This window comes from Megachile rotundata, chromosome 1 (genome assembly GCF_050947335.1).
Source record: "Megachile rotundata isolate GNS110a chromosome 1, iyMegRotu1, whole genome shotgun sequence".
Taxonomy (NCBI): Eukaryota; Metazoa; Arthropoda; class Insecta; order Hymenoptera; family Megachilidae; genus Megachile; species Megachile rotundata.
Window position 1 is genome coordinate 17,826,316 of NC_134983.1, and position 16,293 is coordinate 17,842,608.

Below are 16,293 nucleotides of genomic sequence, written 5' to 3' on the forward strand. Positions count from 1 at the left end.
GGTTGGGAATTTGGAGATTTGGAATTGGGATATTTGGAATTGGGGATATTTGGAATTGGGGTATTTGGAAATGGGGTACGTGGAATAGGAGTATTTGGAATTGGGGTGCTTGGAATTGGAAAATTCGTGGAATTGGGAAATTCGTGGATTTTATGAAATTTAGGAATTTGGCTATTTGGAAATTTGGAGATTTGGAATTGGGGTCTTTGGAATTGGGGATATTTGGAAATGGGGTACGTGGAATAGGAGTATTTGGAATTGGGGTGCTTGGAATTGGAAAATTCGTGGAATTAGGGGATTCGTGGATTTTATGAAATTTAGGAATTTGGCTATTTAGAAATTTGGAAATTTGGAATTAGAGATATTTGGAATTGGGGTACTCGTAATTGGAGGTATTTGGAAATGGTTACGTGGAATAGGAGTATTTGGAATTGGGGTGCTTGGAATTGAAAAATTCGTGGAATCGAAGGATTCGTGGATTTTATGAAATTCAGGAATTTGGCAATATGGAGATTTGGAGATTTGAGCTTAGGAAATTTGTGAAGTATAGAAATTTATAAAATTTAAGATTCTGTAGAATTCACGAATTTAAAAATTACGAAAATTTATTACAATTTGATAATTACGGGAATAACGCACTATCATAAATATCCATAAAACATAAAAATTCCAAAGATATCATTATGTTGCAGCAAGGGTTGTAACCCGCATAACGAAACCCTTTAACCGTGTCTGGAGCGAACCGTAGCTCTACTATGCTCCGTTTGCCTGGAGGATCCACTTAACCTAAGAGAAGACGGGGATGAAGTGAATGGAATCGAATTGTCATTGCACGGTCAAACAGACGTTTGCATCTCCACTCACTGAACGACTCCGTTTCTCTTTGACGCGAAAGTAGTTCAAGAACCGAATAAGTCAGACTTGCAGTGACCCCTGTGATCTTTCGTTCTCTTCAACTATTTCTCGAACAGTGGCCAAATATTTATGCACGGTTAACGCTAGCCCTTCCGTTTCAATTACTTCGCATTAGCTCGTCGGTTTTGTTAATTCGTTCTCCTTTATTTTCTGTTTTTTCTTCGAAACTCGTTTGACATAGTGAAAATTTACGTTTCTTGTCAGATACAATTACAAATTTGACGCTGGTCACATATGTTACATATGATGTACGAATAGGGTGATCTTTCAATTTCATCTTCTAATTTATTACTGTGTAATATCACTGTTTCAACACGAAGAATTGTCAAAAGTTCCTCTCCTTTGCTCTTTCTATAAATAATTCATTTAAATGTATTTGCAGCACTAGTCACATATGTCACACATGACATCAGGACAAGGCTACTTAATCTTTCAACTTCATCTTTTAATCTATTAGTGTACATCATTGTCTCAACATGAAGAATTCTCAAAAGTCCCCTTTTTTCTATAAGTAATTTATTTAACCTAACTTGCACGATCCTACATATATGACCATGGCCACATATGTGTACGTCAGTATCCTTGATGAGGTCAACAAAACTTCAAGCCTATTCATGCTTTTTGCAACATTCTCTATAATAATGTATTCGAATGTTGATAAAATTGAAGGTTTATGAAATATTTATAATACACAATTAATATACGATGAATAATAGTAATATACAAAGTATACAGTTGTCAACAAGGGTTTCGGAAGACACTGTCTGATGATGATATGCTTGAAGTGCTTGTTACACGGATGAGTAAACTGCAATTTTGTAAAGTGAGGTACATGAAAGATGAGGTTCATGAGCGTAGACATTCATTCTAAATGTGTGCTCTTACAAGAAAAGTAGCATAGAGAATGAAATATATATGAAAGTAACTTGTTAAAATTCAAGCTCAGTTACATATTCTCTTTGATCGCATAAAAGGTTTCACGAAATAAAAAATTTCTCAATAAAATAGTAATTTCCGACATATCATGAAACTTCATAATTTTCCAATCTAGAAAACATTTAATCAAAAATATATCCAAGCAATACTGTCCAATATTTTCAAGCACTCAAAATATCTTAATCGTACTGTAAAATTTCTTTGACTATCTGCCCTTACATTTCATTATTTGCCATCTACGTAATAAAACAGGGCCATTATGTCCTTTCTTACGTTTTGATATCCCAGCAGAAATTGCGGGCACTCAACGATTCCGTTTAAATACATGAAACTTTTATTAACAAAAGTTGTCTATATTTCACGTGCAAAGAAGATTTTTGTTCCGGGGGAACGAGATATTCGGGCAAGAACATTCATGTATAATATGTGTGATATAAATTGCTAAGTTGATAACGGTAATTATGCTTTAAAGTCGGTTCTCAGAGAATTAAGTTAACTGGACTTGGCCCATTATGGCTGAGCGGTCCAATTACGCGTTTCATGGAACTAACAGCATTCGGCGAAGCTGTATTCCCTGCCGCATTCTCCCTAAATGATAAAAACGATCGTGCATTTTAATGTTCCAAATTAATTAGTCACCACGAGGTAAAAAATATCGCCGGTATCGTTGTTAACGTTTCGCGAGAGGAATTATCTCTGGTTGCACGTGAATCTCTTTTTAAGAGGTTAGGAAATATTCTCCGCTGCGCCATTATTCTTAATGAGTATCAAACTTCAACGGCAGCGTGCACCTTAATTTACAGAACGAACTTTGTAGTTATGCTTGAAGTCGGACCTATCGATTTCCAACGTGTGTGTCATAAAAAGAAATCCTCGCTTTTTATTGAAAATTTTTTACCGCGGTTCGAAAACGTTCGCGAATAAAATATTCGATTTGAAGTGTGAACGTGCTCGAATCGAGTTGTACTCATTAAATTAGTAAATAATATAATGCACTTACCTGGTTCGCTTCTTATATACGAATAAAGTTTTCTTTAAACTACGCAACTAAAGTCTATGGCGGTGCTAACTAAAAGCTCACAATGGATTCGCTAGCAGGATTGAATCTACATTTTTCCACGGTTTACTGCTTTAGTTCGCAAAGTTCGCGATTTCAGCCGATCTTTCCCGGAAATTTCGAAGCGCCTGCTGCGAAAACTTTAATCCGATTAGCATTGAACTATATAGATAAAGAAAATCTTGAAGAAATACGCGGAGAAAAATGTTACAATGAATTAACTTTGGATTGAATATTGGAAATGATATAAAAGGTGTTGGACGTATATTAATTATTACATAATTATTATGGACGTTAGGATCGTGCAAAACAATAAATTAACTCAATGTAATAATAATTTATTCTCGTTAAAATTTATAAACATAACAAAATTCTTAACACACTAAACATAACATTAAAAATTCTGGATCTATTCATCGGCAGTGGCGTTCGTGACCATAATCGACTAGATCAGGATGCTCTTATCCCAAGTATCACCAGCGCCGAAATTAATTAAACGTTCGATGGAAAATCACCATTGTAGACATTATTAAAGATTTAAGAGAGTTCCGGAATATTGAAGGTTTACCATAGCAACAATAAAAGACCAAGGAACCATTGCCCATTTTTACCCGGCTGGTTTGCACATTGAGCCCGAGGTAGCAGTATTTTTTCCGGTTTCAGATGTAGGTTGAAAAGTCGAGGCGATCCTTGAGTTTATTACTGTTACAGCAATTTGTAGGAGGTCGAGTGTCGATGGGTCACCGTGCAACGATTTGGGCCGGATGACCACTGGCAGGGGAAAGTGGCAATTCCCAATTTGGGGAATGTCACCGCCTTTCCCACCCTTAGTTTTCCCTTCCCTATGTGCCGAAATGTACGTATTTGTGCGCAAATCAAGACACTGGTCTGTCTTGGTATACTCGCGGAAGAAATAAAATCAATAGTTATTTCGTTGTTCGGTCTTAATTTTGTCTCACTCCCATTTAGTCTACACCATCAACGTCATAATTGCATTTCGTTGAAAAGTTCTTATGATGCTCTTATTACGTGAATTTGTTTTCATCGGTTTCTCCTCCATTTTAATCCGCCAGCCGGTCAATCTTGCTAACATGATTTGTCGCTGAAGTACACTAATCGCGTCAGCATGGAGACAATAGAAGGAATTTGCTTTTTCCCATCCATGTATTCTTTTCCGGGTACGGGTACAAACGACTGATAGCCGACGGCGACGCGACGGACCACGCACGTCATTATCCTCAGCAGATCATGGCTGTGCCACTTCTCATTCAGCTCGTGGCAGAGAGCCTGTATGAACCAGGAACCGGTGTCGGGATTTCGCCATGACAAGAAGCCTGGAAAGACACATTGAATACGGTTTTTCGATCGTAATGCCCTGTGGCTATCGGTTTGTTCGAGCATCGGAAGCGACTTTTTGTTTCGCTAGGCAAGCGATTCGTTTCTACGTTTGAACAGCGAATGCGATGATCCCGTTAAAGCAAGTGATGGGGAAAGCTGTGACAATTTTTGCGTGAATGGGATTTTCGGTTGAAACCGTTTGTGTGTGCATGTCATAGTCGATTTACGGATGTATGAATGTTGTTAGATTATTTCTTTAAAGTCATGGACTGAAAGTCATGTACTTTGTTGCGTTGAGAAGCACTGCTCTTTCAATTAGCGAAAAGTAAAACCAATCGTACGAAATTGATTCGAAGGGTTTTTAACTCTTTTTACTTTGAAACTGAGACATAAACACAGTAGTTAATTTTCGTTTCGTTAAGTGGACTCTCTTTTTACAGAATTTGCGTCCTCTCCTCTTCTTGTCTCTTGAATCAACTTTTCGAGACGTAATGAAAAACAGCTTTTAAAATCAGGACACAGTTAGTTTAGTTTAATTTAGTTAATTTGCAGCCTCATTTTCAAATTTCATTCGAATAATTTTTATATTTTTAAAGTGTAAAAATTATTTTATTAATAATATATTCATTCAAATATTTTTACTTGTTATAAATAATATGTAGCGATGAAAACTTCGTGCCATTGTGATATTCACTTTTAACGACGAAACATAACCCGAAGGGTTTGAATATGATGGCTGAGTTGCTGTCTCGTTTTATTGACCCGTTCACCACCGTGTAATAGATGTTCGTCACTATGATTTTTATCGTTAGAGTAAAAATTGGAATTGCGAATTGTTTTTCGTATTGGGGAATTTTTTAAATTTAATAATTTCGAGAGTTGGAAATTTGGGGATTGAGAAATTTGGACTTTCTGAATTTTAGAATTTGGGAATTTGGGAATTTGGGAATTTGGGAATTTGGAAATTTTGGAATCTGGGAATTTTAGAATTTGGGAATTTTAGAATTTGGGAATTTTAGAATTTGGGAATTTTGGAATTTTGGACTTTTGGAATTTTGGAATTTAGAATTTTGGGATTTTAGAATTTGGGAATTTTGGAATTAGAGAATTTTAGAATTTGAGAATTTGAGAATTTTGGAATTTTGGAATTTTGGAATTTTGGAATTTGGAAATTTGGAAATTTGGAAATTTGGGAATTTGGAAATTTGGGAATTTTGGAATTAGAGAATTTTAGAATTTTAGAATTTTAGAATTTGAGAATTTGAGAATTTGAGAATTTGAGAATTTGAGAATTTAAAAGTATAGGGATTTAGAGATTTAGAATTTTAGGTCAATTAATTTCAGAAATGTATAAATAACCAAATCTCTAATGTCGAATTCAAAGATTTGGTAACTCAGAAGTTTAAAAATTTCTAACCCTGGAGATCTGTATGTTCTAACTAACATTGCACACTAATATGAAAATCCGAATACACGAGAATTAAAGAACGTCCAAATTTCTACTATCGACTGATTAACAAAATTGAGACCTCTTCTCGTGATCCTCGCATCACTTTGTCTAAAATAAACCTAAAACCTCCTGTACTGTACACAGAGCGTAAATGAACACTGAAAGGAAGCAGTTACATCTACATTTGCGTTACGGTGACTTCACGCCCTATAATATAAATTGACCCGCAAGAAATCAACGAAAACCTCAAACGAAGATGGCAAGATTAAACAGCTCTAAATGAGTTTATACGAACACCAGCACCGTTCCTGACGTTTGCGGTGCCTTGATTGTGTTTATAAAGACGCCGTATTCTCGCGTGATGGACGGTCCTTGATGAGGTCATTAGTTGCTTTCATGAACCACGTCCACGTAACCGGTAGCTAAAGATCAGCCTTAATGACTGGCTGGGCAGGTTTGCAGAAATAACTTGAACGTTGCTTGGATCGTAAAACTATACACACAATCGTACATTCTTCGACAATACCCTGATTTAAAAAATATTCTGACGTAATTAATCGTACTTCGAAAATTATTTTCACCGTGAATCGTTTGCTTTACTGTTTGCGTGAGTTATTCCTTTGTTCGATAATCGATCTTTGATGGGTTAAATACGTTCCGATAATGATTTCATAGACAATAGATTTAAATAGAATTATCTGGTTTCGAATTTGTAGGAAGAATTTATAACACACTTGCTTTAGATATTCTATGCTGTGAATAAATACATATTCGCTTGATTTATATTCATATCATTATGTACATGTTTTGATTTATATTTCTATGTAAATATTTCCATCATTATATATCAAAGACGTACACATTAGTAACAATTTTTACGTTATGACAAAAATGTTCCTCCACAGAATAAAAAGCGTCAATTTCTAGAAACGAAGACTGAAAAGATTATAAAAAATTTACGAGCGCGTTCAAACTTATGATGGATCGGTACTCGGATGAAAATATATTTTCCAAGACACTCGAACCAACCCACGGAAATAATTGTGCTCGAACAATAGGCGGAGATTGAGACAAAGAAAAGGAACACGCTGCTATCAGAACGCTAATGTATCGCGAAGAAGACGGATACGTGGCACTGTCACTTTCCAGAACTTGGACACAATTGTTACGGTTGCTCCGTGACAAACGGTTTTTCATGAAGCCATTCGTATCTTCGGATGTCTGGTTGATGCATTTTTAGAACGCGACTGTCAAGAAACGGTATAAACCGATTCTTAATATTGCACGAGGAATAAAGCTGAAGTAAATCTAAATACGTGATACGTATGATTGCACAAATTGTATCGGTGTCATTAAGAAAATTGTAAGCTTGTGATTTTATAAATTGTATCTGCGTGATTGCATAAATTGAAATTGTATTTGGATGATTAATGCTATAATAATCAAAATCACAATTATATAAAAGAAACGATTTGTGTAGTTTTACTTTTCATAATAATTTGTCAGTCAGACATAACGCGAAAATGAAGTTATCCGATGCATCACTAGTCTCTCATGGAGATCTTACAACCCCTTTACACTTTGTCGGTCAGGCATAACGTGTTCATCCGAAGATAACCGAAGGGAAACGAAGTTATCCGATGCATCACAAGTTGATCTCTTAAGGAGATCTTACTATCCCTTTTGTCGGTCAGACATAACACGTTCATTCGAAGATGACCGAAGAGAAACGAAGTTATCCGATGTATCACTAGTTAATCTCTTATGGAGATCTTACTACCCCTTTACACTTAGTAAGTCTATATGTATACATATTTATCTGGCTTATTCGATACTAGAACCAGTCAAAATGACCAACTCAGATTTCACACTATGTATTCTAAAATTTTGTCCTACTACTATTACCAAAATATATTTTGTTCAGATAAAACACAGTCGTATAGTCAGTTCAGTGCCTCAGTACTAATTTATCATTCGTTTTTATTTTCAATTTAAAACTAAGCATCGTTTAAACGAGTAATCCATCAAAAATTTTGTTGATCCCACGATTTAGAGAAAAAAATTGTACATCGCCGGCAGCGTGGAACGAGATACAGCAGAAAATACTGGTCTTTTTCTGTATCATTTCCACGATTGTCTGTGACTTCGCAGCGGCTGGATGTACGTTTTTTCCCGTCACCCCTCACGGCGTTTCTAGCAAGCAGACCGGGGTATACATCTCCGACAGCAGCGTTAAGAGAAGCCGGTGTTTCCGTCCTCGTCTATTGTGATCGATAACGAGGAATAAAGTGCCTCTCGGCGAGGCGGGAAACCCGCGCGAAAAGTGCCGCGAATATCGTCGAGTCGACGAACGTAAAAAAAGTCGCTAGCGAAACTGCGGCTTTTAGGGAATGGTTTTCTCCCCGCCGGCTGAGTGGCAAAGAGACACGATTAGGCTTGTCGCTTCAATCTCTCTGCACGCCCAGAGGATTCCTGCAATCGTCCTCAATCTGTATTACACGCCCCGGAAAAACTTATGGAACGATGCAATGCTTGCTGATCTACTCACCTAATTGTCACCTACTAAACTGTTACACAAAAAAATTTGCAATAAATAATCTCATTCAGAAATGTATATGTTCTGTTGTAAGACTTGAGGATAACACAAGTGATTGTACTAAAAAATGTAGGATATAAACATTGTCATTTTGTACATTCAAAAATGCACAACATAATCTTTGTCCATGTAACCTACATTTAAAGATGTGCAACATAACTTCTGTATATGTATTGTACATTTAAAAATGGACAACATAACTTCTGTATATGTATTGCACATTTAAAGATGTACAACATAACCTCTGTTCATGTAACCTACATTTAAAGATGTGCAACATAACTTCTGTATATGTATTGTACATTTAAAGATGTACAACATAACCTCTGTTCATGTAACCTACATTTAAAGATGTACAACATAACTTCTGTATATGTATTGTACATTTAAAAATGTACAACATAACCTCTGTTCATGTAACCTACATTTAAAGATGTACAACATAACTTCTGTATATGTATTGTACATTTAAAGATGTACAACATAACTTCTGTATATGTATTGTACATTTAAAGATGTACAACATAACCTCTGTTCATGTAACCTACATTTAAAGATGTACAACATAACTTCTGTATATGTATTGCACATTTAAAGATGTACAATATAACCTCTGTCCATGCAACCTACATTTAAAAATATACAACATAACCTTTGACCACGTAATCTACATTCAACAATGTACAACATAACCTGTCCATGTAACCTACATTCAAGAATGTACAACATAACCTCTATCTATGTAAAAATGTACCTATGACCTGCGACCTCTACAATTAAAACTAAATATGAAGTTAATATCTCACTGCAAAAATTTTACTCCTAAAAGTCCACGATTTTGAAGACTAGAAAATAAAAAATACCTTCGTGACTCAAACTGAATATCAGATACATTTTTATCGAGAAGTAAATATTGCATATTATAACGTATAAACCACACAGTTATCTTTTCTCCCAAAAACAATTGTAGCAAAGTATTTTTACGAAAACAGAATAGTTTCAGAGATTTTGTGGTTGTTTAAAAAATTTTGAGGAATTGATTCAAACTTCATTAACGGTCAAAGTTATAACGGTGTTTCGCATGCGTGAGAATTGAAACAATAATCCAAACGGGTGCTCGGGAATGCTTTTGTGAAATTGAGCGGCGTTATTCGAAGGGAAATCAGCGGCATTTAAACAGAGAGAACGAGAAAATAGAGAGACGAAGGGAGGGGAACAAATATCTTCAATGTTTGATCAGCACGCGCAGTTTCGTTTATACCGGGATCCGATGCAGCAGTTGTGTTTTCAGCTCGCAAACAAGATAATAGCCAATCGAACTGTTAACGAAATTATTTAATAACATCCCCAGGATTTGCCGTGACAAAGAACCGTTGCCATTCGACGTTCGTTGCACGTTCATTTTCAAATTTCGTATCGTATAACATCGTGAATATTTAACAAGATTAGAAGTCGCGGTTTTTAAGTATCGTTTTAAAAGTACCGCCAATTTCTTCTCATTTCGTTTGATCGTTTATTCTAAATGCTTCGGTAAAATCATGTTTATCTACCGTAGTTATTTGTCTTTATTTTCGAAATGGTCTCTAAAAAACATGTTTGCGAAATAACTTGAACCGACACATAATCACAGCGAAAGTTTACGATAATTTGTTTTTTTAACAGATTTATAGTTATTACGTTACTTAATTTTTAATGAGCCGTACAAAGGGCGTTTTATATTGTCAATTCACGAAACAATTCACATCGTTAATTTCCACAGATAATCAGCTAAAGTGCGTGATGATCGCGATGTTAATTCAATGATTGGTATCGCTTCCGTCACTGAATAATACCGGGTATTAGTGAAGACCTATAATTTCATAACTGTGCGTGATATTACTGCTGAACTATCTTATTCACCGTAGTATCAAATCACGGATAATGTTTCGCGTATAATCAAGTCTCAATCATGATTGGATTTATGTACAAATCATTAAAAATTAGGTACTGCTTTATAAGGCTTCGTTGTGATAAAGTAGTTTAACAGTCATGGAACGTAGGCTTCATTTGAGTAAGATACAGTAGATTCCAAATTTCTAAACTTTTACTTCCTAAGTTATCAAATTTCTGAAATTTTCAATTTTTCAATTCTTCAGATTTTCGAATTCTCAAATTCTCAAATCCCAAAATTTTTAAATCCAAAATTCCTCAGATTCCAAATTCCTCAAATTCCAAATTCTCCAAATACGAAATTCCTCAAATACCAAGTTCTTCAAGTCCCAAGTTCTCCAAATCCCAAATTCCCCAAATACCAAATTCCCCAAATCCCCAATTACCCAATTCCCCAATTCCCCAAATCCCCAAATCCCAAATTCCCCAAATCCCAAATTCCCAAATTCCCAAATTCCCAATTCCCCAAATCCCCAAATCCCAAATTCCCCAAATCCCAAATTCCCCAAATCCCAAATTCCCCAAATCCCAAATTTCCCAAATCCCAAATTTCCCAAATCCCAAATTCCCCAAATCCCAATTTCCCCAAATCCCGAATTCCCCAAATCCCCAATTTCCCAAATCCTCAATTCCCCAAATCCCAAATTCCCCAAATCCCAAATTCCCCAAATCCCAATTTCCCCAAATCCCAAATTCCCCAAATCCCAAATTCCCCAAATCCCCCAAATCCCCCAAATCCCCCAAATCCCCCAAATCCCACAAATCCCAAATTCCCCAAATCCCAAATTCCAAATTTCCCAAATCCCCAATTCCCCAAATCCCAAATTCCCCACATTTCCACATCGTAAAATCCCTACATGACCAAGTTCTTATCTCAATGTTCCACTATCCCTTTCATTAATGCCACACAATTTCATTTCACTTAAAAATTCTTAAACGTCCAATATTTAATTTTCCTTATTTTCATTCTTATTCACCACTATTTATTATACTAAGATGTCGTGGTTACGTGGTATAAGACAATGGATCGATCAAGGCAACAGCAAATCTGCCCCGAAAAATCGAAGTAAATTCGCGAGTTTTGAACGGGACTATTTTAACAGGGCTTTTCAATTACACGTCCCTGCGACGATAATTAGTCGACATTGTCGAACGTCGAGCCTTCAATTAATTTCCACGATACAAATTTCCCGACTTAATTAAATTATGTCCGTAGCATGTAGGCCAACCTCGACTAAGCGTCCACCCCTTTTCCCTAATAAATTACAAACCTCCATTGACTATTCTTTGCAAACCATCCTACCATTTCTATCGATTTAATGCGTTCGATTTCGTCCCATTTGAAATTTCTTCGAGATACGAAACTGTCTGCACGTATTATTCTCAAACATGTCAGTTAAGGGATGCAGTTTACTTTACCACATACAAAGACCACTATTTACACGTCGCATCTGTGCACACATCACAGTTATACAAGGTGACCCACATAAGTTCCTGCAAGCTGTTTCTGCACAAATGCCGGGGAAGATATTCTGTAACATCTGGATACGTCTAAACGCGACAGAATTTTGCCCGCTTCATCATATGTTAGATTAGTATGCGTCAAGTATCACTTTTTAAGCATAATTTTAACATGTCATTCTTCGAAAATAACTTTGGATAATTCTTCTGACACATGTGTTTTATTCCGGAAAAATAACGTTCGACGTATAACTCTAGTCTGGGACGTGTATTTTTTTATTTTATAGGTGATTATGTTCTCGATTAATTTTATACGCAACTTTCGAATTTTATTCTTAATTACGTATTGTCAATTATGTGCAGTGATGAAAAGCAAATGAAATGCAAATGATAAGCGAAATATTGTGATGAATGAACTGATAATGAAGATTTTCCATCGACACACATCAATTATATCTTGCATTATAACGCTTCAAAAATTAATTATTTTTTGCAATACAATGGTCCTAAAATTAATTATATCTTGCATACTAACAACAACAAAATTAATTACACATAAAAATTCCAAAATTAATTACATCGTAACATTTTCAAAATTAATTACATCCACAAAATTATCAACAAATGAATTCATATGAACATGACATAGCGAACAACTTTCTGCAAAAAGTATGTAGTGCATTTTATTCGCGGTGTGTTTTACGCGAGTTTTTCAGCCAAGCATGTAGCTCCAGCATTGTTGCACACCCCTAATCGTAAAATAAGAAGTTTCCTCGTGCACCAGAAAGCAGAAACATCCATGCAATGCGTATACGATGACACGTGTGCACATGCGGGCAATAGAGGAGCATAAAAGTGCGGATGCATGCATCTACTTACCATCATAAGTGGAGTATGCGATCATAATGTCGGCGTAGGAAGGAATTGTGTAGGCACTTACGCTGTCTGTCTCATGAAAAATTTTCATTGGATTGTCCAGTTTGTTTCCGCGGCATGCCTGTAAAACGAGGAGAAAAGGTTAGACAAGAAAGAGCACTCAAATTTTCTCGTTCCAATCTCCTATATTCCATATTTTTGTTTAGACACGAATGCAAAATTGAATATTAGGGAATTTGGACAGTTCTGATATTTAGACACAGAAAAGTGGAAATTGAGGAACTTGAAAACTGGGTAATTTAAGAATTAAAAAATTGGAAATTGAGGAACTTGAAAACTCGGTAATTTAAGAGTTAAAAAATTGGAAATTGAGGAACTTGAAAACTCAGTAATTTGCGAGTTTGAAAATCGAAAAGAAAACTTGAGAAATTAACGAATGCTGAAATCTGAAGATATTCACTTCAACACATGGAAAAGAAGTTTAAAAATTTGAGAAGTCAGTTAATTTCTCCAAATATAATTTTCCCCAAATGTATGAAATCATCGTCGGTTCCATATCTGATCAAAAATGCAAGTGATCTGATTTTTACTGCATCGGCTTTCTACCGTGTCACATACCACTTGACTCCACTGGCAGTACATGTATGCCCCACATACTTTATCACATTCGCAAGAAACATTTCGCTACTTAACGTCATGCGCGGTACGTCTCCAACATAGCACGTACTCAAGAGCTTGTTAAACGAGTTGAGAAGTAACCTCGTCAACTATAAAACTCTTTCATGTCCCTTTGAAACGCTGCACGGATAATTAACTATGTCGTCTTTTCCACTTCCGTTAGCGCTCCGCTTCTCCACTTTTCGCGAAGAACCGGAAAACCAACGCGTTAGTGGCTCTTTCAACTCGCGAGAATGAGCTTGTTCCCACCATTATCACTTGTACTTTATCGTTGAATTCTTTGCCTTGTAGGGGTAAGGACTAATTTTCTCGAATTGAGCAAATTTCTTAGAGAAGTTAATTATTCTATTCTTGGGAATTATTATTGACACTGCGGCATGCGTAACATCGCCACGTTTTATATCGCATGATATGACGAGGTGGGGAGAGCTCGGGCCAAATCGGTAGAAGTCGGGAAAGGTCGGAAGAGATCGACACAGTGGAGTCTCGTCATATGGTTTTAATATTAATAAGTTGTAAACGTGATACTTTTCAATTTTGTAAACTCTGACATTTGAAAATTTATAAAGTCTTAGACTTAATAATTTAAAGTAAAGTAGATTTTAATTTACAGTTTGTGTCTTTATAAATTTGAAATTTATTTAAAAATTCGAATAGAGAACTTATTTGAGAAATTGTTAACTTAAATATGTGTAAATTTGAAACTGCCAAATTTATAAATCCATCAACGTGAAAATTTATTCCTGAACACAAATTCTCTCCATTTAATTTTTCATACTGGATATAATGTTTTGTTGATATTTCACGTAGTTCACCGTATTCCATTTTTGTGTAAAATATGGCAAAAATACGATGCAATCGACGTTATGTTTACAGTCAGTCGATAGATCAATTCTGTATTTTTAAATGTTTTTAACAAATATTTACGAACAATATTTTCGCAAAAATTGGAGTATATTTTCTCGCACAGTTTAATTAGATACAACAACCATATCAATATATTGCAACGGAGAAACATTGAAAAGAAGTGTATTTATTCGAAAATAATCTCCATGGAGCTGTATTTATATTCGCGCAGACATACACATCATTTAACGGTAACATATTTTTCCCCTCGACCATAAATTTTGCGCATTATGACATTCGTTTCATAGTTTCGCTCTGCTCATTATGGTGGAAATTAATCCTATTCGTTGCAAACATATTTCTCCCTTTCTTCTCTGTATTTCGTTTCCATCGCGCAACTTAAATGAACAATATTTAGAGATCCGCTCGACAGCCAGCTCGCTCAATTTGTTTTGCGATTTTAATTTCGTCGAAAATTTGTTAGTTCGCGTGTTTGTATAAACGCTCCATCGCTGACGGCGAGTTGATAGGAAACCTGTTTTCTATTTTCAACGGTCAATACAGGCAGAGTTTTTCCATGTGTCGCACCCATAATCGACCAGAATGTACTGAGAACGAAAAGCGTGTCGATAAATTAGTTTGCAAACTTGAACAATAAAACTTTTTTCCGTGTTTGGTCAAGTTGCCAGTTGAATGAAGCCAATCGCACAAAAAGTGTAATCAGAAGTAATTTCTAAAAACGAAACGATTATTTCTGAATGAAAAATTATTAGTTGCGTTTGTGTTAAAATAAGCTGAATAAAAGTATCGTTCGCTACAAGTTGTGTATAAAATGCTTTCAGCGATAAAAATGTTTTCAAAAGACACTGTTAAAATTTGCAGTTTTTAAGGGTGCACATTCTCAGGTTGAAATGTTTGAAATGCTGACAAAATGAATTGAAATATTGATGGTTAATAATCGTAACAAATTATATATTTTTTCCAACATCTACACAGATGAATATTAATTCAATAATATGTACAGTAGATGTTAATTCAAAGCTTTCATCTGAGTATTAGCTCAGCTTCATGAACATTCATCTTTTTATGTTTCTTGACATACCTTAGGGTAGTTTTGGACACCCTCAAATATATTAAAGAGTGGCTTAAATACTAAATAATTCATGAAAGTACGTATTAGCAATAACAATTACTGCAATATTTAGTAATCCACAACTTTCAATATCAGATTATCGATACAAAAATCAGTAAAATCTGAAGACGTTGAAATAAGTAAAATTATACTATTCTGAATCAGGGTTTCTAATTCTAATAAAGTCCTTCACATGATCATATACTACATTCAGATCATAACCTATAATTAGACCACTTCCTCCACGAAAACGCAATTAGTAATTAATTAAAACGAATAGAGGTACAAGTTTTTCGTGTTTGTTATATTTTTTCGCAATTATCGTTTCGTTTTGTGCCCAGACCAAGGTAATCTTAATTACTACGCGATTTTCCCGCGAACAGTTCCATTATTCTGCAGGATATATGCACGTTTCACGGTCTGTGGAACTAAAAACACAACGCTCCCGCGATAATGCGCTTCGCGACGCAAATCCTTGAGAGATCATCCTGAAGTTGATAAATGGAAAAAGAGCCGACCAGGATTACACCGTAAAGAAAATCAAGATTTACGTTATCACCGTACAAAATATTTGTATTAACTTGTCCCGTTACTGTACTTTGTATTCCTAATCTTTCAAAGTACGCTGTCATTGTATAAATGCTGGACTCACTAAGCTAAATCAAATCGACTGGCAGTCGAGGAAAAAGCTCTCTTAAATTTTTCATTTATTCGAATTTTACCCCATTTTATAATTAGAACAGTTCAGTTTAAATGTAAGCAAGGCAAACATGTTGGGTAACCGTGAATTTATTCATAATACAATTCAAGCTTCAATTTCATGGTCCGTATTATTTTATTTTCAACTCCGAGTTGTTTCATCGGAATCAAAAGATCCAAAACGAAGGTTTATTTATGTTAATTTCAATTACAAGAAAAAGTGGTTTCATAAACAACTACGTTTCCTGCACAACTAATAACTACGAAGTGAATGAAATAACAAAATTTACCTGCAATCGTGAAACGAGTGAAATTCGTTTTCATTCGCAAATTTGTTTTGTGAATTTCTGCGATTCTAGCAATTATCCTGATTGCAAAAG

At 35.4% G+C, this 16,293-nt stretch overlaps 2 protein-coding genes across 5 annotated transcripts in view; one reads left to right on the forward strand and one right to left on the reverse strand.

Moving 5' to 3' along the window:
* The window catches only part of Fstl5 (follistatin-like 5), a 309,162-nt gene extending 296,580 nt beyond the window's left edge, over positions 1 to 12,582 (reverse strand). For all 3 annotated transcript variants that reach the window (XM_012289074.2, XM_012289073.2, XM_012289068.2), the window contains exon 1: positions 12,562 to 12,582. In XM_012289074.2, coding sequence (XP_012144464.2) covers positions 12,562 to 12,567 — 6 coding nt within the window. In that variant the 5' untranslated portion in view covers positions 12,568 to 12,582. The remainder of the gene's footprint in view (positions 1 to 12,561) is intronic.
* The window catches only part of LOC100882520 (alkaline phosphatase-like), a 308,558-nt gene that overhangs the window by 184,547 nt on the left and 107,718 nt on the right, over positions 1 to 16,293 (forward strand). The gene's annotated exons all lie outside the window — the stretch shown is intronic.